This window comes from Corythoichthys intestinalis, chromosome 2 (assembly GCF_030265065.1).
Source record: "Corythoichthys intestinalis isolate RoL2023-P3 chromosome 2, ASM3026506v1, whole genome shotgun sequence".
In the NCBI taxonomy this organism is placed as follows: Eukaryota; Metazoa; Chordata; class Actinopteri; order Syngnathiformes; family Syngnathidae; genus Corythoichthys; species Corythoichthys intestinalis.
Genome location: NC_080396.1, coordinates 54,868,492 through 54,895,793, shown reverse-complemented (window position 1 = coordinate 54,895,793; position 27,302 = coordinate 54,868,492). Strand labels below are relative to the sequence as shown.

The 27,302-nt window shown below is 38.6% G+C and overlaps 1 protein-coding gene across 2 annotated transcripts; it reads right to left on the bottom strand.

Annotated features, from left to right (window-relative positions):
* Positions 1 to 13,882: 13,882 nt before the first annotated feature.
* Positions 13,883 to 25,523, bottom strand: kcna10a (potassium voltage-gated channel, shaker-related subfamily, member 10a). Of its 2 annotated transcripts, none has more exons than XM_057830558.1 (2): positions 25,249 to 25,523; positions 13,883 to 17,760 (listed from the first exon to the last, which is right to left on the bottom strand). In XM_057830558.1, the coding sequence occupies exon 2, from the start codon at positions 17,623 to 17,625 to the stop codon at positions 15,901 to 15,903; it is 1,725 nt and encodes a 574-aa protein (XP_057686541.1). In that variant the 5' UTR covers positions 17,626 to 17,760; positions 25,249 to 25,523; the 3' UTR covers positions 13,883 to 15,900. The 2 variants fall into 2 exon arrangements, with proteins under 2 accessions (XP_057686541.1, XP_057686542.1); XM_057830559.1 differs by lacking the exon at positions 25,249 to 25,523 and adding an exon at positions 18,419 to 18,941.
* Between the last annotated feature and the right edge of the window lie 1,779 nt (positions 25,524 to 27,302).

Below are 27,302 nucleotides of genomic sequence, written 5' to 3'. Positions count from 1 at the left end.
ATGACAAGCTTTACTTAGAGCCAATTAACTTTGATTAATTATGTTAACAGTTAATGCTTGATTAACATCAACTGGCACAACAAAATTGCCATTACTTTGAAGTGAAATGTTAAGAAATAAACATAAAAGCACCAATTCAAAATAAAGGGCATTATGCGGCTCCCACATTAACTCCAAGCCTTTTTAAAAGTGGGATGTCCTCCTCATAAGACCTCATTGAACGTGTATGTTTAGCTTTGTAAAATGCGAGCAAAAACACGTTTGTCAGTGCATGTCGCTGTTCATTACCTTTATTCCGCCCTATTCCGCCACATGTCCATAGGGCGAATGGGGTCGTGTTTGACATCGATAGTTTTCTTAATTGCCACATGCTCTCTGTTTTTTTCGTGCTTTTCAAAGTTTGGATGGCTGAAATTCTTTGACCCTACATAAAATGCGTTGCTCTAATCGGCGACATTGGGATTCTCACGGCACATTTTGTACCGCATTTCCGTGCGAGCATCATTCGCTTCTAGCCATGGTACCTCCTGTAGCCACTTTTCAGCAAAAGTCCTTTTTTTCGGTAGCTCCGGTGACGTCTCTGTCGTCTGTCTGTCTTTTGACGGGGGTGGGGGAAACACGGAAGTAATTACTCAGTGTGGCCTGCCTCATCGACATTTTGAGAAGTTATTTTCTCGTGTCCGCCGCAAATAGTGGTCAGCCATCGGTATGCAAAAGCGTATGGAAGCCGTTGAGGGCCAGCGCGTTTGTCTACGTCCAGTACGCATGTGCGGACCACTTATGTGCACCCCTGAATATAATATAATATAATATAATATCATGTAATATAATATAATATAATAATACTGTATTAATTAAATAGATAATAACCAAATAACCATTGCTCAGTTCTTCACAGAAAAAAGCCAGGACATAAATAACTCTATTGAAAAAAAAAAAAAAATTTTTTTTTTTTTTTTTTAACAATTTTTTTTTTTTGTTGTTCAGGGGGCCGGACCAAATGTGGCTGCGGGCCGTATCCGGCCCGCGGGCCGTAGTTTGGGGACCCCTGCTGTAGGGGGTACGGGTGAGAAGGCGTGCAGCAGAGTTCTGGATATATTGTAGTTTATTGAGGAGTTTGGCTGGAGATCCGAAAAGAATGCTGTTACAATAATCGAGTCTGGAGGTGACGAATGCATGTGTGAGGGTTTCTGCAGCAGAGTAGGTGAGGGAGGGGCGGAGGCGGGCTATGTTCTTGAGGTGGAAGAAGGCAGTTCTGGTGATGTGGCTGATGTGCTGATCGAATCTTAGTTCATTGTCGAAAATGATACCTAGGTTGCGGGAGTGTGTTGAGAGAGGGAGGGTGCAGTTGTCGATGGTAAGGGAGAATTGACTGTTATTGATGTGAGCTGTAGGGTCTATGATGATTATATCAGATTTGTTGCTGTTGAGTTGAAGGTAGTTAAGTTGCATCCAGGATTTAATTTCGCTGAGACAGTTGTGAAGTGTAGATTTGGTGCTGTGTGAGATGGTTTTTGTGGAGATGTATATTTGGATGTCATCGGCGTAGCAGTGAAATTGCAGTCCAAATTTACGGATGATCTGACCAAGGGGGAGGATGTAAAGAATCAAGAGGAGGGGGCCAAGAACAACCTTGGGGGACACCTTGTGGTAGGGAAACAGCAGGGGACGTGCAGTTGTTAATGCTGATGAATTGTTGTCGGCCAGTGAGGTAGGAGTGGAACCAGGAAAGTGCAGTGCCAGTGATGTGTAGTGATATGTGTAGTAATTCTGCTCTCGTGCGCTCTCACCTCCAGTTAGGGTTTTGCTGTTTATATATATTTTTTTCTTTTTAATAAAAATGCCCTTCTGTTCAAAAATTTTCTTCCCCCAGAAATTTGAGATTTTAAGCTTTCCAATGATGTATCACACACTGATATACAATTATTCTGCGGAACTTCAAATCACCTGAGTGTTTTCCACCATGAATCAATAAATCAGTGAAAATATAAAAGTATATTATGTCAGTGACTTTTACTTTGTGTCATTGAAAAACAAACGGGAAAAACAATGGCGAATTTTTTCTATGCCTTTTCTCTTTAGCTTTTCACTGTCCTTGCCTTTCTCTTTCGCAATTGCTGTTTGCCTTTGTTTACTGAAAGGAATGGTCTGTCAATCAAATGACGTTGGGAGGAGCTCTCCAAACAGGAATAGCAGTAGTAGTCGATAGCTGATTACTCCTTTTTTAACCGAAGGTAAGTGACTTAGTTGAGGGACGGGGGGGGGGGGGGGGGGGGTGGGGAACCTATCACGTGCGATTTTTAATTCATCATTTATTTGAAGGGATATGGAAAAATCCATTTCACAACTGATTAGAGAAGCAGCTGACAGGCAACTACACCGTCACCATGACAATCAAATTTAATGCCACCGCCATTTAAGTTGACAGACCATTGCTTTCGTTAAAAGCAAAAGAAAAAGGCAATTGCGAAAGAGAAAGACAAGGACAATGAAAAGCTAAATAGAAAAGGCAAAGAAAAAAATTAACATTGTTTTTCCCATTTTTGTTTTTAAATGACAAAAAAGTGAAAGTCAACGACAAAAATTACCATTGTTTTTCCCTTTTGTGTTTTTCAATGAATAAAAGTATCATCCAATTATAAACATTGTCAGTTTTTTCTGTTTGTGAAAATTTTATGTTATTGAACATTTTTATTTTAGTGTTTATTTCTCTTTATGTATTTATTTATTTGTGTATTTTTTGTGTTTTGTTTTGACATTCCTGTGATTCCGTAGTTACTGACCTGCATGTACCCCACAAGAATACCCTGCTCCAGTAATCATCTTTTCATTCTGTCACAATTATGAATATGTTGGCACTGATTTGAAACAGTCTGTTTGATATCTATCCCCGTGTCATACAGATGGCCTATTACCTGCTAGTAGATCCTCTTATATAAAGATTGTGGGCGGATGATACGGATAACACACACAAACAAACATACACACACTAAAACAACAGCCAGAGCAAAAATCCCTTCCTAATGAATCAAAAACATCCTATAAAATACGCTGCTCTTCTACCCCAAAGCCTGTCACACAGATAGCAGCTACTTTTGTAAAAACTGAGACCTGAGAGGACACGTTTGTAGATATCACTATTGCTCAGTCATAATTTATGTGCCAGTGCATACTGTTAAGGAAAATTACAAATGATAAAAAACATAACATTTACCCTACATTATTATTTATATTCCACCTCCTTTAGTTGCAAATGAATAGTTTGGTGAAATAAAATAACAATTTCGTAGTCTTTGATGACTTTTTTAAATTGTACACAATGGTTCAGACAAAGTCAACTTACGATTCGGTTGAGGACATTTCCACCATTCTGGATCCATTAGATTGGAAAGCAGGCAGAAGAGGATCTGGTATGGTATGACCAAAGCAATAGTGTGAAGAGTAACATGGGGTGTTGCAAGTTCTAAAACCAGGGCATTAACTGAACACCTAAATAAATTTCATTCATCACAGATAAGAAAAACACCCACTTAAAAATGTTTATATATATATATATATATATATATATATATATATATATATATATATATATATATATATATATATATATATATATATATATATATATATATATATATATACATACATATATATATATATATATATATATATATATATATATATATATATATATATATATATATATATTATTATCCATCTTGATATTGCTCTCTGTTGCATTTGTCGCCTACCTTCCAGAAAACTTTCTGTTCTCATACTGTACATGCTAGCTGTGTTTGTATATATTTTATCCTCCGATTACACATGCAAGGGGAGGAAGGAGGGCATTAAATCCATCTTGATGGTTTGTAAAGCCTTACTTATGCTATTACCTCACTTGGTGTATGTGAGGGGATATGCAATACTATACATCAAAGTGCTTTGATACTTTTGAGGATTTGAATGGCTATATTTGTGAGCACCAATTAGTTTTACACCATTGGCAAATTTTGTGATTTCCCATATTATGTATCACATTTAAGAACGCTTATTTTGTTTAATTTGATTTGTAGTTTTAAATTTCAATTTACATATTATATTAAGGAAATAAGAGAGAATACTCCTTCCAGGATTGAGCCATTCTAATTTCCAGAGCTAAACTGTTCCAAAGCTCTGGATTCCAAACAGAAAATGCTCTGGAACCTACTGACTTCATTTTTTTCCCCTTGGAGTCATTTAAGGTTTGAGAAGGAACATAAGGTGCCAAAAGGTCAACAAGAATAACTATGCCTATTTGAATAAAATGAATATCATTATCATTGTTATATCATTAAGGATAATCACGTGTCTAAATCTTTAATTCTCTTGTATAAAATACAGCAGAATTGTTAGCGAGATTGTGACCTTGGAATTTATAAACCAGAGCAACCTTAGTTACACAGTAAAACATTTTTTCCTGAACTCAAATAGTTTGCTGATACTGATTTCAATTGCTCATTTCGTCATCTTTTGGCGTTGAAAGTGTTTTAACACTGTCTTCTTATTCATTTACTTATGTCGCTCCGCGCACCAGGAGCAACTGGGGATTCACTATTGTGCCGAATAATCTTCCACTCTCACAAGGATTGAGGTTTGAATCCACAACCTTCAATTTATAAAAATCTTACAAATATACATTTTTATTCCATTGCACTGCTGGGGTTTTGTACTGTGGAGCTGAGTGAAACAGTGGTAAACACAAATAAAATAACTACCTAACAACACCCTTCCAACAAAAAACACGTGGTTAAAAATGTGTCACTTATGGAGCCTCAGAATGACTGTGACCTACCATGACTGTTGGTTTATCTGTCTTGAAGTTGGGTAATCTGTTAGGCCCGATGTGGATAATTCTCATTAATCCTGTTCACGCAATCAGCAGAGTGAAACAGATGTCAGACTTTACTGGAGAACACCATTTAAATTTTAATGAATGGGTAATTTTTTTTTTTTTTTTTTTTTGTGAGCGTATGGATTTTTTGGCCTGCTGAAGATTGAACCATGTGGCCGAACCTGGCTGAACTCTTGCACAGTGTGAACGGTTTAGTAACTGTTTTCATGAGTGGCCAATAACAAGGTCACTAATGTAGTTTATTCAATTGTTTTTCCTATTTGTAAGATTTTTTGACAACAAATTACAACCAATCAAAATATACACTTGATAGGTCTTCACACGCACGATAGTACATTTCCAGGTTTTGAGCACGCAGGATTTGGACAGTTGTCTTGTGACCTCACACATAAATTATTCAAGTTCCTACTTCAGTATAAAGAAAAGATCTGATTTGGTGATACAAATTGCAAATCAGTTTCAGTTACACTAGTAGCCAACAGACTTTTTATTTTGAATGAAAACATACAAACCTTTCTCAAGAGTCACACAAAACCACTGGGCGCAGTTCAGTAACTGTCATGTGATGAACAAAGAAACCATTTTGCTTTAAAGAAAGTCAAATGAGGAGAAGAAGAATAGATAAGGTAAGCACGTTCAAAGCAGGAAGACTCCCGTGTGCCAAAGTGAGTTATCAGACTTGATTGTTTCTATTTAAGGGAGACATTTCCAAATCACTTGTATGCCTCCTATTAGAAACCTTGTCATCTTTATGAAATTAATGACACTTTTCAAACCACACAAAGACACTTCACAAGAGGCATGGAATCACAGTAGGATAAAAATGTCTTAAAAGGATAAAAGATTAAAAGCTCAATAAAAAGAAGTAAAAATATAAGCAGAGCTAGGGGTTATGGTGGGTAAGAAAGAGTGAACAGGTGTGTTTTCAGTCTGAATTTGAAAAGTGATAGGGTAGATATGCTGCGAAGATCAGGGGTAGGGAGTTCCAGAGCTGGGGGGTTCACTGACTAAAAGCTCTGGAACCAAAGGTGGAGAGGCGGACATGGTGGAATGGTGGTAGAGCGAAGTGGACGGGTTGGATTGTTTAAACTGAGTAGATTGCAAAGGTAGGGAGGGGCCAGGCCATGGAGTGTTTTGATAGTGATGATGAGGATCTTGTAATTGAGTTTTTGTTTGACGGGAAGCCAGTGAAGTTGAGTGAGGATGGAGGTGATGTGGTGTTTTGCAGTTTCTGGAGGGACTTGTTAGGGAGACCAAAGAGCTGTAAGTTGCAATAATTGAGCTGGGAGGTTATTAGATTGCAGACCAGGGTGGAAGCGGTATGGCGGGTGAGAGAAGGGAGGAGACGAGAAATGTTGCAAAGGGGGAAATAGGCTGATCTGGTGATGTTGTTGATACAGTATGTGACCGGAAGGAGAGCATGCTGTCAGGGATGACATCCAGACTCTTAACCTGAGACGAAGGAGAGATGGTTACATTGTTGATAGTAATAGAGAACTTATGGACATGAGAAAGCATTGCGGTGGTTCCAACTAGGAGGACTTCTGTTTTGGAGCTGTTGAGTAGGAGGAAGTTAGAGGAGAACCAGGAGTTAATGTCATCTAAGCAGAGGGTGAGGGATGAAGGTGGGAGGGAGCGGTTAGTATTGAGGAGATGTAGAACTGGGTGTCATTCGCATAACAGTGAAAGTGAATGTTGTGTTTGCGGAAGATGGAACCGAGGGCGAGAATGTACTAAATGATAAAGAGGAGCGGCCCCAGGACAGAACCCTGGGGCCCGCCAGCGGATACAGGGAGGGAATTGGATTTATGGGGGCCGAATTTGACGAATTGTGTGCGGTTGGACAGGTAGGAAGTGAACCAGGAAGGGGGTGTGTGAGTGATAACAATGGAGGAGAGACGGTCGAGAAGGATTGTGTGGAAAATGGTGTCGAAGGCGGCAGTGAGATCGAGGAGGACGAGAATTGATGATAAACCGGAATCGGATGCTTTAAGGAGGTCGTTTGTAATTCTGAGTAAGTCTGTCGGTGCTATGGAGGGGGCGGAAACCGGATTGAAAGTGCTCGCAAATGTCATTGGTAATTAGGTGGTTATGGAATTGGGATGCAACAGTTTTTTCAAGAATTGTGGAAATGAAAGGTAGGTTGGAGATGGGGTGGAGGTTATTGAAATTGGTGATGTGATGTACCTACTGTCCAATAATGTTTGTAATATTTGCGTTAGAGCATAGCAGCAGGCCAGCGTCCCCCCCCCATCATTAGCACTCATTCCACCCACCTGTTCTGCACACCTGATGGTCAACATAGCCACCCTACTAATACACTCTCAGGCCTCTACTTCAGTGCGAGTTTGTTAGCCCTTGCAAGCAACTTATGAGTGTTCTAATGTCATCTTGCCTTCCGAGACCTTAATACATGTTTTTGACCTTTTGGATCTCTGCCTCTAGCCTGTACCCTGCCCGTGTCTCTGCCTTTTTCTGCCTGTATTTCAGTGACCCTCAACCAGTGACGGGGATCTGACCCAGAACATTTCCTGCCATTGCCTGACTTGCATTCATGTTATCTTGCCCCTTTCATCCAACGCTCCAGAATTCATAGAAAGACAACGCTCCTTCCTGTCTAGGAATTCGCTCAATAAATCTTTGATCTGTGTTCTGCATTCTTGGGTCCTTTAGCAGTCATTTGCTTTCAATGAGACCTCAACTGACTGTATAAAACACATTTTGGAAATGATTTGTTCACACAAGGATTATTATGTTATGCAACGGCAATGCCATGTGCTTCATTTTACAAGTAGTAGATACTAGAAGTTAGTGCCAATGCCCATATGAGTCGATTATAGTGATATCTTTATTTACAAAACATCTTTGATAACGATGTCCCCACTCACTCATCATATAATACAAGTATTCGAGAAACCTCATACTTTGTGCAACCACAGCTGGATCCGCTGACCTCCACTGCCTAAGGACATTTCTGTAGAAGTGACAAAAGAGGGAGATTATGTTTATTAAATCGGTGACCAATACTTGAAGATAATTTTATTGGCATCACCACTGTCTTTGCTTGTAGCACTTTTTTTTTAGCTGACGTGTGTTTCTCTTATCAAAATATAAGCACCAGTGTTGTCACAGATTACTTGGAAAAAGTAATTTAATTACTGAGCACGCCTCAAAAAAAGTAATCTAGTTACTTTACTGATTACTTCATTATCAACGTAATGAAGTTACTTTAAATGTAATGTATCAGTTACTTTTCAACAATTTTTCTCCCTTTGCCACCTCAACATAAGAATGACAACGCATGTAATTAACTTACCGATAATTGAATTTAAATGGGGATTTTTTTTACATAAGGCTTAATCTTTGATTTATCGGAGGTTTAATTAGTCAATGGAGTTGATTTCAACCACCATTGACTCGCGCTAGCTTAGCCACTCCAGAGCCCTCAAACTAACAAATAACTGACAAACTGCATGGAATTTTTTAAAAATCAACTCCACCGACAAATTAAACCCTGCTAACTCGAAGATTAATCCTAATGTCAAAAATTCTGAATTTCAGGTTAGGATTAACAACATAACAGTGCCAATGTAAAACAATGCAAATTGACTGCACAGTAATCAACAACACACAAATGAATTGCACAGTGCAATAAACACAAAGGTGGGGGCGGGCACAAATGTACAAGCTGGAAATACGCCGTACACACACGCTGTGAATTTGGCCACGAAACGTGGCGGCAACAAAGCACTTTACACTCAGTCGGATTTACAACACATCCCAAAGATGCTAAACGAACATGTCCCCTCACAGCATAAATGTGCAATATGAATATGATGTAAACAATGCTTGCCAACTTGGAGCGATGACTGCCCGTCGTAGCAACAAAAGCTACGAAACAGACGCACATGTGGGGGTTCAAACTATCGCTGATACCCTCCAGAATGAAGGAAAAATACTCACGCTCATTCATGGATGTACACAGATCAACATTCCCCTGCACATCTCAACACTGGGCTCGAATGTGCACCCACACTGGCAGCCTGGCCCACGCTTTCTCAGTCCCAAAACAGTTAGCGCGTGTGACTCGAGACCAAAACAGGAAGTAGCTGTGAGCAGTTACTATGGAAACACATACCTGGAACTTTTCAAGCATTTTTCTATTCAAAATGCTCTTCCTACACTACAATATTCCTCATGCTGCATACATTATGCGACAATAACAAAATAGTTACGCAAAGACACTATGAAAACTAACTTCAATCAGATTACTGGTTTGGAAAAATGAACATGTTAGACTACTCATTATTGAAAGAAAGTAACCAGATTACAGTAACGCGTTACTGACAACGCTGATAAACATAAAGGAAAAAAGTTAAGATTTCATTTATAATGTTCTCTTGTAGTTTAGAGGTGAACCGATGTAAAAAATCTCAATGTTTGATATTTTAACCACGGTACAAGATATTATGTTTGACACATTTTCTACAATTGACTGGCATATTCAGAGGTGTGTAGAGTAGCCAAAACTTCAAAATAATATATGGCGGAAAACACTCAGGTGACTTGACTTTCCACTCTTAGACCCCCCAATTTGGCCAAATTTCAAAATTGTCTGATATGCATGTGTGATACATCATTGGAATGCTTAAAATCTCAATTTTCTGGGGGAAGAAACATTTTGGACAGGAGGGCATTTTTGATTAAAAAAAAAAAAAAAAAAAAGTTTTTTAAACAGCAAAACCCTATCTGGAGGTGAGAGCACGCGAGAGCAGAATTACAGACGCCATGATTTTAACGAGATATTATCACGTACTTACCTTGTTTTGATCCAAAACCTAAATGTTGGAGGTATCACTGAGTGTTAAGACACAGCTGTGAATGGCCACAGCTACGTTTTTGTTTTATTTTTGTTTTTTTATGGGTGAAACATGGTAATATAACATGGGTCGCGATGCAGAAATCGCAGACATCAAGGAGTGGTCGGGATTTTCTTTTTCTTATATTTACCCCTTTAAACGTTTTTTTAAACATTTTTTCTTTGGATCGATTATTTATCATCTACCAAAGAAAATGAGACAGTAACAAAAAAAAAACAAAAAAAAAACAATTCACTGGTAGTTATGAGGTAGATATCCGTGACCATTTTTTTCATTGTGACGTAATTTCTTTAAAGGTTTAAAATATGCGAGTGAATAATTTTTTTAAGTTTTTTTTTTTTTTTTTTAAATATATATTTTTTAATATTAGGCATCAGTTAATGATTCTAAGCTAAAAATGACAGACATTTTGAATAATAAATATAATTACTTACCTTGTTTTCATGGCTGGGTTGAAACAAAAACGGTTGCGCGACGTCTGTAAACGGGGGTTTTCAGGGTAAAATGGGCAAATCAAAAATAGTTTGGGGGCTTAATGCGCCATGAATCTGCTAGGGTAGCATATAGAAATATTGTTCTATCAAACACAACAGTTGTTTTGGCTTAATATACAGCAGTTTCTTTTAAAGAGGAGTACAAGAGCAGAAACTGCTTTTTCAGTCTTGTCTGTGTTTTCCGCCATATATATATATATATATATATATATATATATATATATATACACCAGCGGTTGCGCTAGACATTTTCGTTGTCCGTCATTTTGACTGACAGGGTCATAAAAATCCGGTCATAGTCTATTTTTACCCGTCACTTAAATTTTTTAAATGATAATGATGACATATTCAATAGTATTTAGTTTTCATTCATTTTTAATTAATATTGTAACGCTTGCTTGGCGGCGAAAAATTAGACACGGAAGTCGTGGTATTTTTCTCCCTTTTTACTCTGCTTACCGCCAACAACTCCGCCCCCAAAGAAAAGGAGGCAACGATATAGACCCCAATCACCAACGTCACACAATGATCTTAATTGTGGTTGTCAGCCCAAAATCTTCTAAATATATATTAAATGCATCTTACCAGATATAAAAAGACTACTACATAGTCTGTGGTGATCGTTTGGTGCCCAGATTTCTTGTCGAATTACAGCAGTCCATCTCGCTCTCATCTTCGGGTCTCTCAGAATACGGTAGAACTTCAAGTCTCTCCGTCTATCTTCTCTGTTACAGCAACCAACCGCCACACATGACTTCACCATTTTGATTATTAATATGAACGAGCAGAAAAACACACCGTAATAGGAGGCATGTCCGTAGCGGTAATGTGTAAGCATGACGAGCTGACACACAATATGGCGGCTCCGGTCAGGGGGGCGGAGTTGTGACGTCATGTGATTGGGCTCTATACACAGGCGGCAATCTTTTCCATCAATTGGATGACGCGCTGGCACACCGGGTGCACCAATAAGAACCTCGCGTTGATGTGTCAATCACGGTGCCGCCGCCAGACCCCGGTGACGCTACAATATTCTGACACAATATCCAACGACGTCATGCATTAAGAGAGACAATAGCTAATTAATATGCTAACTCGCCACCCTGTGGTCTGGGGTGTGAATTGCAACCTGTCAAAATGACGGACGGACTTCAGTTTTTTCCGTCACCGTTTTAAAAAACCGGTCAACGACGGAAAATTTCCGGTTAACGCGACCCCTGATATGTATATATATATATTTATATATAAAATCAGGGGGAAAAAACACGAACAGCTGGAGAAATATCAAGGGTTGAAGGAAGAGTTGGAGAAAATGTGGGAAGTGAAGGCAACAGTGGTGCCATTAGTGATCGGGACACTAGGGGCAGTGACCCCCAAGCTGGGTGCATGGCTCCAACAGATACCAGGAACAACGTCCGACATCGCCGTTCAGAAGAGCGCAATCCTAGGGACAACTAAGATCCTGCGCAGAACCCTCAAGCTCCCAGTCCTCTGGTAGAGGACCTGTGCTTGAAAGGAGAGACCATACCGCCCGGGTGGGCGAGACGACGATTTTTTTTCATATAGGCCTATTATATATACAGTATGTATAAATTACAAGTCAGTACAAGTGAAAAAGTATTCGGTGAAAATAATACTCTAGTCATAAGTAACTTTGGGTACGTTCACATGGGTGGTTTTCTTCAATCTAATTGAAATCAGTCGTATGAATTGATTAGAATTTGATCTGTATACATGAAGTTTAAGTGAAGAGGTTCACATCTTTCCGCATATGCGTGGCCGCAGCCGACTCCAGTTATATTGTCCTTTTTGACTTGCGCATTACGCATTACTCTCTGCCATTACCTGTAATGTGGAGAAGAATAGGTGCACTTCCTGCTTCCTGTTTACCTCTGGAAAGATTGATCCACGCTGTGTTATGTTGGAGATGTTTATTGTATTATGGAATAATGGAACACACTACTACCCACTTCTATTATTAATAGATTGCTGTATTAAAAGAAATGAACAGTTGGGAATGGAATGGCTCTTAAACTGGGCTCTTTTAAGTGTACAACAGCAAAAGGCTGCTGATTGAAGAATGAATTTCTTCCTACATAGCATGTGATTGTGTTAGTGACGCTACAATAATGACCCAAAGGAGTTTGTTGTATCTACATATATTTGTTCGTACAAATTTCATCAATTTATTAATCCCTTGTTCCCACTGGACACTAACTTTGACGTTCTTCTCCGAGATACTGTATGTAGCATGGGTTAGCACCAGTGGTGTTACCTAGATGCAAGGTGTGGGTGGGTATTAGTCTTACCTGGGTGGGCAGAAAAAAAAAGAAAAAAAAATGCTACAATGCTCAAGTAGGTTGAAATCCTGCGTAGGGCTTCTGCACCTTACAACATGTTTTGTTTTCTCCTTGAGATAACTGTTGATGTGATTTGGTCTAAACAAATAAAAGTTGATTTGATTTGATTTGACTTAGAACACATCCATGACTGAACAGTATGGACATGCAGGTGACAATATTTTTTTAGGTAACCTATTGTGGTTCCTTGGTTTTATTATTATTATTATTATAGTTATTCTTTGTTCAGCAGGCCCTTTGAGCTCAATTTGACCCCCTTAGAATGCTTCAAAATGCACCAAAATCGGCAGGCAGGTCAACACAGGTGCAATCTTTGACCATGCAAAGACAAATTCCAAATACACTATGTAGCGGCAAGCGCCCCCCAGCAGTCATTCTTTGTCCTGCCGACGCATTAAGCCCTACTTTGACCCCCTCAGAATGCTTCAAAACTCACCAAACTCAACAGCCAGGTGAACACTGGTGAAAACTTTGATAAAATGTATAAAAAATAAATAAATAAATAAATAAATAAATAAAAATATGCGTAAATGTGCGTAACGCCCCCGAGGAACAAAACCAACATTTCATTTCATTTTTTTGTTTGTTTTTGTTTTGTTTTAAGGTGAAAGAAGAGGTAACAACACAAAGGTTTAAACTTAGATCACATCAGTACTACTAGTATATGAATGGGATACCATACGTGGTACCCAGACTGCCAGTGGTACTTCATCCAGTTTTCTTTGGGTGGGCAGAGCATGTCCGTGGGTGAGCACTGCCCACCCCTGGTAACGCCCCTGGCTAGCTGTGATTAAGTAATTGTGTACTTATTGTTGTTGTAGGTTACAAGTTAGCCAGTGAGGCTAACCTTCAGCCTGTTGTAGGACAGCAGTGCTTGTTCAATATGTCCTCCCTGTCAAAAAATATTTTGTGTACAAGCAAATTTTCTGAATGTCAGTATGCAATATGTGGAGAATGAATGGATTGTTCTACATCTGATTTGAGCTTGGGTGGAATGGAATGTCATGCAATTAAGGAGTTAGTCATGGACATCATTTGAAGGAACACTGCATGTCCAACCAAGAACAGGAAAGAGGAAATGAATGCAAGGATGAATAGATCGATTGATGTTAGGATGGTCAGGTTCTAGTTATGACACAAACAGGTAGTATTTAGTATCATAGCAATTTCAAAGGTATACGCGGCTACAACACAGAAGGTGAAAAATAAAAAAAGAATGCAGAAATTAAAGGAATGCCTCACCTACAAAATATGTTTATTAATTTATTGAATTCTTTGAAATGATTTATTCATTTTTGTACATGACATTGACTTGTCTCGGCTGTAATTCTACCTGCTAGATATAATGTACTGTATATTTGTAGCAACAGAAAATCAACAAAATTTAACACTACAGATATAAGACTTCATCGTCATATAATAAAAGCATGATTTAACATATTTGCTGTATGAAGTGAGGAGGAGCACGCTGCACTGCAACAGTGGAAGGAAAAACACTACTTTGTAGTTATTTGTGTGGGCGTTCTAAGGTAAGAGTAGCATTTTCACCCAATTTATTCTCAAATCATAGTGTGTCATTCATTGTACCTTGTTTTCAACACCAAAGAGGACAATTTGGTCATTTCTATTTCATTATGCGGCTTGATCTAGAGAAAGTAAAGTAAAGTAACATCAGAACTAATGATAGGATATTAAAACAAAGATGACACTGGATGATGGAAAGTTATTTAGTCCAATCATTATTTAGTTGATGCAGTATGCTATATTACTATATTTAACCCTTTAACACCGAACGTGTCGGCGGCGACGTGTTTGCGCATATCATCTTTGAAGTCTCATCACGCTGTAAACGTGCTGCTGGTTCCTCTCATTTGAAAGCGCGGAAGTTGATGTCCACACCAGTTTTTATTTGAAGTCAATCGATCAAGTAAAACGGGAGATAATGTCATTTGAGTTTTATAGTTTTATTGCACTCATGAATAAGCATTAAAACGCTGCATGGGCCATGTATTTATCTCCATTTTTTCATCATTTCTTGTCCTTTTTCAAAACTGAAAGCAGCAAGAAAGACTACAGTACATATCTCAAGAGCCGTTGTGAGGTCAAGAACGGCGAACCTATTGTGAACATTTTTAATAAATTGCCGAGCGAGGCGCCACCTAAGGAAATCGAGGCATGCGAAGCGAGCCCCGGCCGGTTGGATTGAGCGAGCGACTTTTAAACGTGCGGACTGTATCGCAAACTAAATTTAGCGCAAGCTAATGCATTATTTCATTAACTCAAGGAAGAGGATGAGACGTTTTTGTCGTTGTTTTCCTCGGATGAGTCGGTGTCTCGGCGAGTAGAAGTAACAGTGCGCAAGCGGCGGAAGAGTGGGCTTTGCGACATGTGTGACGCAGCTCCGTGTCCTGTTCAAGAGGAAACTTTATTGAGTTGGAAAAAAAAAAAAATTCTTCATTGAGTCGCTTGCCTGAAAAAATGGAACTGAACTACTTTTCATTATTTTTTAAAATACTTTTTTTCAAGGTTATATTTGATTTTTCCTTCATTATCAATCTTTTCAGTTTGTATATAGATGTGTGTGTTCGAGAAGCTTGATTGCATGTATATACTTTGATAAGGTGATGGGTAGAATACCTAACCTCACAAAGAGATATCCTCTAAACCCTTTTTGTGTTAGATGATGTATATATATTTATATTAAAAAAGAAAAAAATCTCACTATTTTGCACTGTATATAACCTGTTTTGACCATAGTATGTGTAAAGGCCAAAAACGCCTATGACCATACCTGCTGTTTGTGTTGAATTGTCAAACATAAAACTATTCAGTCTTAATTTTTCTATTGAATGTTTATGCTAACAAGTTGAATAAATATTATCAAGCTTCAAAACGGTTGGTCGAGCATGTTTGGTTGTCAATGGGACATCAACATGACAGATTTTGAAAAAATATTTTGGGATTTTTTTGTCTTTTTGGGTCCAAAATGTTGATTATTATTGGTCAGTGAAGAAAACAACAGATTGGACATGGAGGTTATGGTGTCCTGAAAAAAGGGACCCAACCTGTCCTTTGTGAACAATTTTTTCTTTGAAATATAAAGGCAACATCAAAGCCAAGCAAATTCGGCCAAAATAGGCTTAGGTTTTAAAGGGTTAAATACAGTATATCCGTAGCACTTTCTCTCTTGCTCCCCTTTTCATGTAAAATACCGGCAAGTGTGTGTATTCAAGACATTTCAAAATAAATAGTCTTAGTTACAATATATTCCTCTGTCAAATACCATTGGCTTTATTTAGTGAGGTGCTGCTCCTTTGTTTTATACCCATGTCCATCATCATGGCTCGCTCAACAGCATTTTCCAAGGACAGCTTGTCCTCAGCTTCATTCTCTCTGTGATAGAAGTAGTTAAAATTGGAGACAATAACAGGAACGGGTAGCGCAATGGTCAGTACACCTGCAATGGCGCACAATGTCCCAACCATTTTGCCGCCTAAAGTGATGGGGCACATGTCCCCATAGCCTACTGTTGTCATGGTCACCACTGCCCACCAGAAACCGTCAGGAATACTAACAAACTGTGTATTAGGCTCGTCTACCTCAGCGAAGTAGATAGCGCTGGAGAAAAGGATAACTCCAATGAAAAGGAAGAAGATGAGTAGGCCAAGTTCTCGCATACTGGCTTTAAGAGTCTGTCCCAGGATTTGCAGCCCCTTGGAGTGGCGCGAGAGTTTGAAAATACGAAACACCCTGACCAGGCGTATAATCCGTAGAATGGCCAAAGACATATTCTGTCCAGAACTCTCTTCAGGCTTTGTGATTAGTTCCGTCACCACAGTGACAAAATAAGGGATAATGGATATGATATCAATAATGTTCATAAGATTGTGGAAAAAATCTCTTTTGCTTGGGCAGACCAAAAATCTGATACATAGCTCAAAAAAGAACCAGCCAATGCAGGCAGTCTCAACAACAAAAAAGGGATCAGAGAAAACGATGGGCATTACACCAGGTGGTGCTGCAGAAGTGTAAGCTCTTGATAAGTTGAGAGGCTTTATGGTCATGGGCACAACAATGTCAGTGTCATCTCTAAATATCGGTAGTGTTTCAATGCAGAAAATAAGGATGGATATGACTATGACAAGCACGGACACCAGTGCAACACACCGAGCAGCATTGGAGCTTTCTGGATACTCAAATAGCAGCCAGAATTGTCTGGAAATGTCATTATTAGGGAGGGGTATGTCAACATCCCTAAGAAATCCTTCTTCATCTCGAAATTGCTCCATGGCTTCACTTCCAAGCTCGTAAAACAATATTTCATCAGCAAACACATCCAGAGGAACATTGGCTGGACGCCTGACTTTGCCCCCAGACTGGTAGTAATACAAAATCCCGTCAAAGCTAGGTCGATTCCGATCAAAGAAATATTCGTTCCTCATTGGATCAAAATAGTCCATCCTCTTCTGAGGGTCTCCCAGCAGTGTATCTGGAAATTGGTCCAATGTTTTGAGCTGAGTTTCAAAGCGAAGACCGGCGATGTTAATAATGACTTTTTGGTCTCCATCATCCAGCCCTCTTTTATCGACGAAAATGTCTTCGCAACACTCTTTAGCAAGTTGGCTAAAGATTGCCTCACTTTCTTTTGTGCACTCACTACTTAGGAGCAGCTTCCAATTGGAGATCATACTAGAGCGACTACTTCTGCCACCTAGGCTTGGAGTGAGCATTGGGGAATGGGGCACCTCCAACGTTTGTATAAATGGCAGTGGTGTTGTGGATGTGGATTCCCACATGCACGATGGAACAGGACTGGGTTGGGATGGTGTGCATGCGGCAATCTGTGGCGCTCGCAGTCGGTAGGTGCCACCTTGCATTTCATGATCTGGGGCTTGTATGTCCACAGTAAGAGCTGTGGTCTCATCCGTGTAAGTGTCCTCATCCTCAAGGCCAATGTCAAGGTCATCTAGGCTCCCAAAGTCTACCAGGGCCATGTCCATGGCTCCAGTTAATCCAAAGCAGAACAACAGGACCCAGGATCAAATAACCAGATACTAGATGAGTGGCTCTGCCAGAGGATACAGTACAAACTGCTTGGCAATCACATCGACGTCTTCTCTTCTCTTCCAGGGGACCTGTGGAATGGAAGGCACAAGAAGTTAGTCAGTTGGAAATAAACACAACATCATGTCCTTGAAGACCATCAGTAGGGCAAGATATATAAGAACCAAAAGAAATATACAAAAATGGAGAAGGGAGGCTGAAAGAAAAAAAGGACAAATCCCGACTTTTTTTTTTTTTTTTTTTTTTTTTACACTGACATTTCATTGCTGTGACAATTGTGTGATTGTGAAAACGGTAAATGAGTGTAAAAACAAAATCTGGACAGTACTCTCCTTATTCTCATAGGACTAATGCTCGGGGCAATAAAGCAGCATGTGTTTCTTTGCTAAGGTGACAGAGACTATTTTGGAGCACTGATTATCCATTGCTTGTCGACTGTCTATTATGACTTAGTTATCAATATTCAGCAACTACCTTCAAAATGGTTGTATAATGTGTTTTCTTTTTGTTTACAATATTCAATTTCCAGAGCTCACATCCTATTTTTCTATCGCAACAATTTGAATTACACACAGAGAAGAAGGTCATTGGAGACAAGCGATTTAGTAATCATGAAAACGATACTAAATTTGAACAAATTTAATATAATGTAGTGGTCACATTATGGAAAGTAATACTGAGCCTATTAATACATGAATCGACACAAGGTTAATAAATGCACTTTCTCACCCTATGTGACTTCTATCGTTTTTGTCCAACTTGCCATTTTAAAAAATGATCCATTCATTACATCCCAATATTTTACAGTCACCGCCAAGCTCTGCGCAGTCTAACGAAGGATGCGGCTGACTCTCCATTGCTCTGTTCTGTTCGGTCCCAAAAATCTTCCATCATTAGAAAGCAAGGCTCCCGATGGCAACAGCAGAGTTTATGTATGATCAAATGTCAGATTCCTGGATGCACAAACCCCAGTGGCATACCACTTTGCACACTGTAAAACACATTGGCATGTAAGGAAGCCAACTCCACTTGTAACAAGAATATGCCCGAACAATCCCGGTGGCCTTCTTTTCAACAATGTGTATCTTAATCCGTTTGATACCCTCACAAACCCTACTTTGATATCCTATTTGTTATTCTAATAGTCACCATTGAATAATGAAGATTTCAGGGATGAAAGCTGGTGATATAGTCATCCAACAATTGAATTCTTTAAAGGTTCGCTGGTGTCTGTGAGTCACGTGAATAGAAAAAGAAAAGCAGCCATAAAATTTCAGTTCCTTAGACAAAAGTACACTGCAGCACGGATGAGAATTTAGTTCTAAAGAAACAGCATGACCTTGGACTTGTGTCAGGGAAGCTTAAAACAGAGGTGTCACATGGGGCACATGTGAACGCCTGCCGCTCTGTCTATTCTTGCCATTCTATTAATACACAGCAAGTCAATCAGTGAGAAAGCCATAAGATAATAGCTTGCACTTCGTGTGCGTTCTCATAGAGTGAGATATGTACCACAAATATGGTATTGCATGCTGCTCTAAGAGATATCACATTTTAGTGAGCTAACCCCTGTGACTTGACCAGATGTGTGTTAAAATGAACAGATGTTCAGCCAGATCTAGCTTAGTATCAAACCAACTCTTCTGTAGCAGAGCAGATGCGCCCATCATATAGGTCCAAAATAAAATAAAAAATAACTTGGTATCTATACAATTTACAATATACATTTTGAACCTCAATTGTAGAAGGATGTAGGAATAAACACGTCACTTACACTATGGTTGTATGGGCCAAATACAAGTATGTATGCAAGTAAGCATGCATGGTCAAAGTTACATTCATACAGTTTATTTGAAAAAAAAAAAAAAAATATATATATATATATATATATATATATATATATATATATATATATATATATATATATATATATATATATATCGCTTGGAGACTAATTTTGAATTAGTTTCTGACTGGTCTTTGGGCATACAAAATATTGATCATTATGATAGAATCACAGAGTTTGTAGCAAAGGTCAGTGTGTGGTACATAAAGAGGTAATTTAATCATCTATCAAAAGAGCGTCCAGAGACATTCTGTTGTGTTGCTGATCTTGTTTTGCATGGTCTACTCTTTGTTAGGATTTCTTGGGACATTAGTTTGTGGAGGTGATATTTTTGGACAAGATTTTTGGGATTAATGCAGGCTGGGCAGCACAGTGCCATAAGCTGGGGGATCTCTTCTGTCAGATCAACACAGATACCAGCTAGTCATCAGAGATAGACACAGATGAACAAAAATCGTAGCCCCCCACAAACACATATATACATATATGTGCTGAAAAAAGTTAACTTTCAATGTAAACACCACCAGCTAACAAGTTGTTTAGTGTCATTCTTTTTATCAAATGGTACACATTAATAATCAATCAAATGCAGTTTTGCCTTGAGTTAAGTTAATTTGTTCTGTGACCATGCTCATGAGACCTAACACTTAAAGGTTGCCTGAAATCATTTCTGATTAGATTCTCAATCATCAATGTCATGTTAATCCACAAAGGTTGATTCAAGGAAACAATATTTTTTAAGTCTAGTTGTCTTGATTCAACCATTCCACCCCCCAAAAAACAGGCCCCAAATTTAGATAGCCATCATTTGTTGAGGAGTTCAATGCCGGGCCTTCCTGTGTGGAATTTGCATGTTCTCCCCGTGCTTGCGTGGGTATTTTTGGGGTAGTCCTGTTTCCTGCTACATCCCAAAATCAAGCATGGTAGGCTGATTGGACACTACAAATTATCTGTAGGTGCAACTGTTGTTGTTTGTGGTTGTTTTGTCAATATGTGCCCTGCAATTGGCTGACACATAGTTCAGGATGTACCCAGCATCCAGCCCATAGTTAGCTGGGTTAGACTCCAGCAGCCCCGCAGCGCTTGTGAGGATAAGCAGAAAATGAATATGACATTTTCGTCTCATTTGACGAAAACTGGCATTGGTCTTGTTATGTTCTAGTCTCCCAAGCTATGTTTTTAGCCCGTCATCATCATGAAAAAATTGTTCGTCAACAAAATATTTTCGTTTTCGTCAACAACAACAACAAAACAACACTGTGTGCACTGCTCTTAAATTGCGTCTCATTGGACGAAAACTCGCATTGGTCTCGTTATGTTCTAGTCTCCCAAGCTATGTTTTTAGCTCGTCATAGTCATGAAAAATTTGTTCGTAGACAAAATATTGTTGTTTTCGTCAACAACAAAGCAATACAGCGTGGAACACTTTTTAATTGCGTTTGTTTTAGTGATTACATCACATTCAGCCAAGGAGTTTAGAATTCGTTCCCTGAACATTCTTTGAGTTTGAGTTGAGTAAATCTAAACATCCCCAAATGTTTTTTTTTTCAGTGCAGAAGGAGTTGTACAGTATAGTGTTCATTGACCTGAAATAGAAAATGTGGCAAAAACTGTTCACTTATTCCCCTTATATTTATATATGTACAGGATTAGCACAAAATATAGAGAGGCCAAAAAGTTGACGGTGGCCCACTCACAAAATAACCACATTTGAATGGAACTCCAATCACAGCATCAATTTGTAAAATACTTTATATAGGTTTTCATGAATAAAACGCAGCACATCAATGGTTTCCCTCCTATCATGTGTGGAGCACATATGTTGTTCATGTGCAGTCTCCGGAAGGCATTTATAAGATGCAAGCTGACAGGGGTGTGTCAGCAGGCTCCAGGCCAAGTTACTGTGCACAGCAGCTGGGTCCAAAATCCGTCTTTGGCCTTTTCACACATGCCCGCTCACACGCATACACACCCCTGCACACCGACATTCATACACACACACACACGCACCCACTCGGACACAGAGAAAAATAAAAACTCTTCCTAATTTTTTAAAACCTTTCTGTAAAACATCTTAAAATATCAAATCGAAGAAGCTTACTTATATCTTATAAATGGTGAACATCTTTCAACTAATCACACTCATTCGGGTTGGCTGTCGTCTACTACTACTTTGCCAATCACTGATGGTGTGACGATTAACTTGTGCGGTTTTAATTTTCACTTAGTGACTGTGTGAATGTGATTTTAAATGTGTGTTGCCCTGTGTTGGACTGGCGACAACCAGTCCAGGTTGTCATCTGCCTTTCACCCAAAGTCAGCTTGGATATGTGTCAGCCAAGGGCATAGGTTTGCATAGGGACAGTAGGGACATAACAATACCAAATTTTCAGGATGCTCAAATTGTCTCCACCAACTCTAAAGCAACCTTATTTGCATTATATAATGAGTTCAGTTATGTAGTTAACTTAAATACTATTCCCATTTGTTGTAAGGGTAGAATTGACCCTACCATTATGAAGGGAATTATTGTAATTATGTTCAGACTTACATTTACCCCTTTTCACTTGCTGAATGAGCTGGTACACCCCCCCAACGCATGTTTCATTGCCTGATGTCTTGGATTTTTTTGAAATGTATTTATTTATTTTCAAAGGTATTTATTTAAAAATATTTTTATTTGCAGCCCATGCAAACATTTATTTTTCAGATAATCATACATTTGTTTGGCTGTGGATAAAAGCAGTAGTGTTTTACCTGATTTTGTTTTGTTTGTTTTTGTTTACCATTTTTGGTATACTCTGACTAAGAAGTTTTTTTTTAAATTATATTTAATTTATTTATTTAGCTAGACAATGTTGAGTGGTCCAAAGCCAAACGTTTATTTTTCTTTGCATTCCTGGATAGTTAAAAGACTATTGTAACAAGTTTGTATTTATTGTGCATGTTAATATATGGTAATTTAAGTTATGGTCAAATATTACAATTTAACTTTGCTAATAAAATCCATACAATTATTCTGGAAGTTTTCAAAAATGTTTGTTTACTAGTTTTGAAATTAAAGGTTTGAATCGAACAGAGTATCACCTGAACCAATATGAACTAAGGCTAGTATAAATCAATACAGATTTATTTTGCATTGATCATATAGCCTATCAATTAATTAGGTTCATATTCGTGAGAAACGTAGCCCTGACCCCGTTCACACAATCTCTTTGGTCTAAATAATGTCCCGTTCCCAGCAAAAAGTGTACATGCAGGTTTTGCTGTCATATCGTCCCATGTTGAGACCAAACCTACGCCTTTGGTGTCAGCTCCCTCCCCTGCACATTGAATAAATACCTGCATACATACATGGTACTGCACTTCAGTTTTGTACAGTTTTTACTATACAAACCCCTAATAATTTTAATCATTTGCTATCCTTTCGAATGAAAACATTTACTCACAACCCAAACAAGTCCAAACTTTTTATTCTGGACTCAGTTCATTGACTGCAAAACACAATCCCTTCCCCCATTCCACCTCCCCAAAGGAGATTAACCCTGTCTCATTTACAGAAATGTTACATTATTTTCCAGAAGCCCACTTTTTGTGCCAGACAGGGAAAATATAGCCATCTGGACTGACTATTACACTAATCCAAGGTGCCACACAATCGTATAATGCAGTCACACACATATACACACACACACACCCACCCACACACACACACACACACACACACACACAATAAATGTTAACGTTGGCCCAAATGTGAAATCCTTTATCACTCCACATGTGTGCTTTTTCAGGTCACACTTTCTAACTTTCACTACTAAGACTGTAAAAAAATACAAATAAAAAATGAAAAACAGACAAACAAACAAACAAAAAAAACTGAACGATTTCCTTCTTTACAAATGTAGTTCATTCTATGTTTATTTAAATTAAAGTGGAACTAAACTGTGTTTTTTCTTTCTTTCTTTCTTTCTTTCTTTCTTTCTTTCTTTCTTTCTTTCTTTCTTTCTTTCTTTCTTTCTTTCTTTCTTTCTTTCTTTCTTTCTTTCTTTCTTTCTTTCTTTCTTTCTTTCTTTCTTTCTTTACCTTAAACATTTTTTAATAACCTTGAGTGCCACTTGATCAGGTTAGCACAACAAATTGCGTTGAAAGCGCCCCGAATGTCCTTTTTTTGCTATTTTAGTTGTTCCTTTTCTGCACAAGTGCTGTTGCGCATTAAATAGCAGCTGATTGGATCCAATTTGAATATTTAGTATTTTAAATTTCCTCTTTTTCCATACACTTGTATGGGGAGAGATTTGTCTGAAGAAAATATTTACGCACATACAGCAGCAATTCACACTTTTTTTTATGAAGATCAAAAAATATATGTGCGATTTTCAAGGTTTTAGAACCAAAAATTCATCCGCGATTTACTCGCATTTTAGAAATGCACGAATATATCCACAAAATATTTTTTTAAATTGTCGAAGCCGTGTTTGTGGCTAAGTGGTCACGCTCATACATGATTGAGAAAAGGCATCAGACATCTAGGCTTAGATATTTACACATAAGTACATTTGCAATTTACACATTACAGATTCACAAATACATGAATGTCTGTGATTTTCACAAACATATTCATAATATTTTGTTTCTCAGATCTGCAAATTCATTGATGAATTGAATGTGTTTCTGGGGTGCACAAATATGTCCATCATTTTTTTCTTATTTTTCGCGATATGCGTGTATTTATCTTGCCTTATCATTTCTAACTATTCAATTATGCTTGTGAATTATTGAATTGCGGATCAGTGGGCACCTGCATTTGTGTTTGAGACATTTTTCATCCAATTATTCATTAATCCATTCATTCATTCATCTTGCGTACTACTTATCCTCACAAGGGTTGCGGGGTTGCTGTAGCCTATCCCAGCTAACTATGGGCAGGTGTGGGGTATACCCTGAAATGGATTGGGTGCCCAATTGCTGGGCACCCATAGACAAACAACTAGTCACAATCACACCTAGAGAGGAATTTGGAGTGTTCTAATAAGCCTCATAAGCCAGCCAAAAACCACATAAGCATGGGGAGAACATGCAATTTCTACACAGGAATCCCAGAGCGCGGGACTGAACCCTTGATCTTAGAACTGTGAGGCAGACGTGCTAACCACTTTTCCATAACAGCACCATGTGAGTAAAGTTGGTTTTCAAAATGAACACTCCATAATAGATAATTTAGCTATAAAACAAAAACAAAAAAATGTTTTCCTCGTCATGGAGGAAAACAAATAAACTAAATAATGGACACATGATATTAATAATCAAATACAGTATTACAGCATAGCGATATATTGTGTCCTTCTACGGTATATTTTATTACTGTTAAGACATCATCAGTGAATAGTTCTAACATACATGCTTTTGTTCCCTATATTACTTTTAACCAATAAATAGAATATATACTTGGAGACCTTAAAATAACAAACAGTAAGAAGTTGTCAATGAATTGTGATAGAAAATACATTTTGGTCACATAACACATTGTGGTTAAGCTCAATCAAGTTAATCAATCGCTTGTGTTATGTTATCCAATAAAGTTCAATAGAGTTCAGGAATTTTCTTGAAATTGCTCTTCAGTGTATTGCACATGGTGTTCCTTCACACTCAATGTTGTACTTGTTTTACGTAGATTTTTTGTAAGGATAAAATATTCACAGAAATGCCTTACCTCATTTGCCACCTTTAAAAGTCCCTGACCCTCCTAGTGTAGGTACGCCTCTCCTGGCTCTCTGGGCCCAACCGGAGGCATGTTGAGTGCACACTGGACCCAGCCAGCACATCCACAGCTTGCATTGTTGCACCAGCGGCACAACTGCACCTCCCGTGGGCAGGTGGAGGTCACTCTGGGGCCAGATGTCATAGTGATATAACGAGAGCATTATTACGTTTTATTTGGCCAATTCCCCGCTTGTCTTCGCCACATGAAAAAAAAAAAAAAACAACAACAACAACAACAACTGTGCAGCAGATCGGGAAAAAAAAGCCAGAGAGAGACAGAGTGAGAGAGAGAGAGAGAGAGAGAGAGAGCAGAGAGGCTAAAGATGGGATGGGGTCGCAACAGGGAGTGGGGGCGAAAGAGAGACAGAGAGCAAGGGGATTAAAAAAAGGTTGTCGTAAGCTGCCTCATGCTCTCTTGGCTGCACTCCATCATAATGATTCTTTCATTCGCATCTCTGATTAAGGCAAAAATTTACATTTCTGATTTATTTTGTAAATATAGATCCGACTTCAGCATTAAACCATGGCGATATAATAGTTATAGTGTGCTCGAAAAATACTCATATGTGACCATTAAGTGGTATAAACCACTGCTTCCCGGAACAGTGCACCTTTGCTCCAAATTACAGTATTTCATTTTATCACTTCGGAGTAGCAAAAGCTGACCTAATCTCTGATAGCCCTAGTAGTTGAAAAAAGACAACAACAACAAAAACAAGAGAAAGTGATTGTGAATACAGTGAATTCACAATGTCCTGAAGGAGGACTTTAGGCTTCTATAGCTTTGTAACGCTAATTAATAAGGTTCCAGTCGACAAAAAGATGAAACCATGTTTCCAGTCTTCCCTCTTCAGTCTTGCAACTTCTATGTACTATATACCAGTGTTTATGGGTTTTAGACTATTGTCTCATCTTCTACAAATATGACTGAGAGAGAGGTGCTTGAAAATACAATTCACAACTAGTATTGTATGTGTTGTATCTAATGGCAGTCCTGTGCATGGTTCCCCATGTCAATTCTCATTAAAGCATGTTAAAATCTACCTTACCAATAAAATGTGGACACTAATAACACACTCCTTTTGGTCCAGAGAGAAAAATGGTGGCCCTTAAAATAATATGTTATAATTGTAATATTTTCACTTTTGGGTATTGATGCTGATGCCCTAACTTAGGTGACGGACTTCAAATTAAATTTAGTTTAAATGATTTATTTTAAACAAACACAACATTACCAGACAACAACATAACAGCATGTCATAATATCAGCTCCCCATGACAATTAAAAGTTGACTCTGTCCAGGAAGTGAGGCTTCAACCTTGACTCATAGAGGGTGTGAATGGTTGTCTAAAAAACATTATTTCATATTTCACACCTTATTTTATGCTCCTGACTGAAATTGACCACTCGGATGTGTGTGGAAGCTATCGATATATTTATTATTATTATTTTTTTTTTAATCATGCGCCATGAAAATGATTGACTTCCGGCCAGAGTCTGGATTGAGGAAAAATGCGAATGTGACGTGAGCAGACTAGTCATCTTCACCATAAACCATAACAACTTATACAGAAGGACTGTGGATTCAGCTGATTTTGCCGATAAATATTTTTTTTCATCACCCCAGCCCAATGTGCTGCAGGCATTTGTTGCTGCACAAGGGAGAGGCGTGTGAGCCTTTTTGGGTTCCAAAAAGATACCGTTCACCGCGATGAATGGGCAAAATAAGTCCGACAACCTTGGGACCATTGGACGGACTAGGAAGTGAGTAAGCTACGTGTTTTATATTATGTCAGATACTGGAATTATGGCGCACGTTTTAATAAGGAGGTGGCTTGCATTTTGTGGGTGACAATGCTCCCTGTCCACCGAGAAGGCAGGAACGCCTACCTCTTCCGACGACTAGCGGCTTGTCGCATACCATGGTCACCGGCCAATGAGTGCCCGTACTCGGGCAGCCATGAGCTCTCGTCTGCGGTTCTTGATTGTGTAGAGACTCCCAC

What these genes read in the sequence shown, in the direction of transcription:
- kcna10a (XM_057830558.1), bottom strand. Translation starts at nt 17,625, where the DNA reads ATGGACATGGCCCTGGTAGACTTTGGGAGCCTAGATGACCTTGACATT.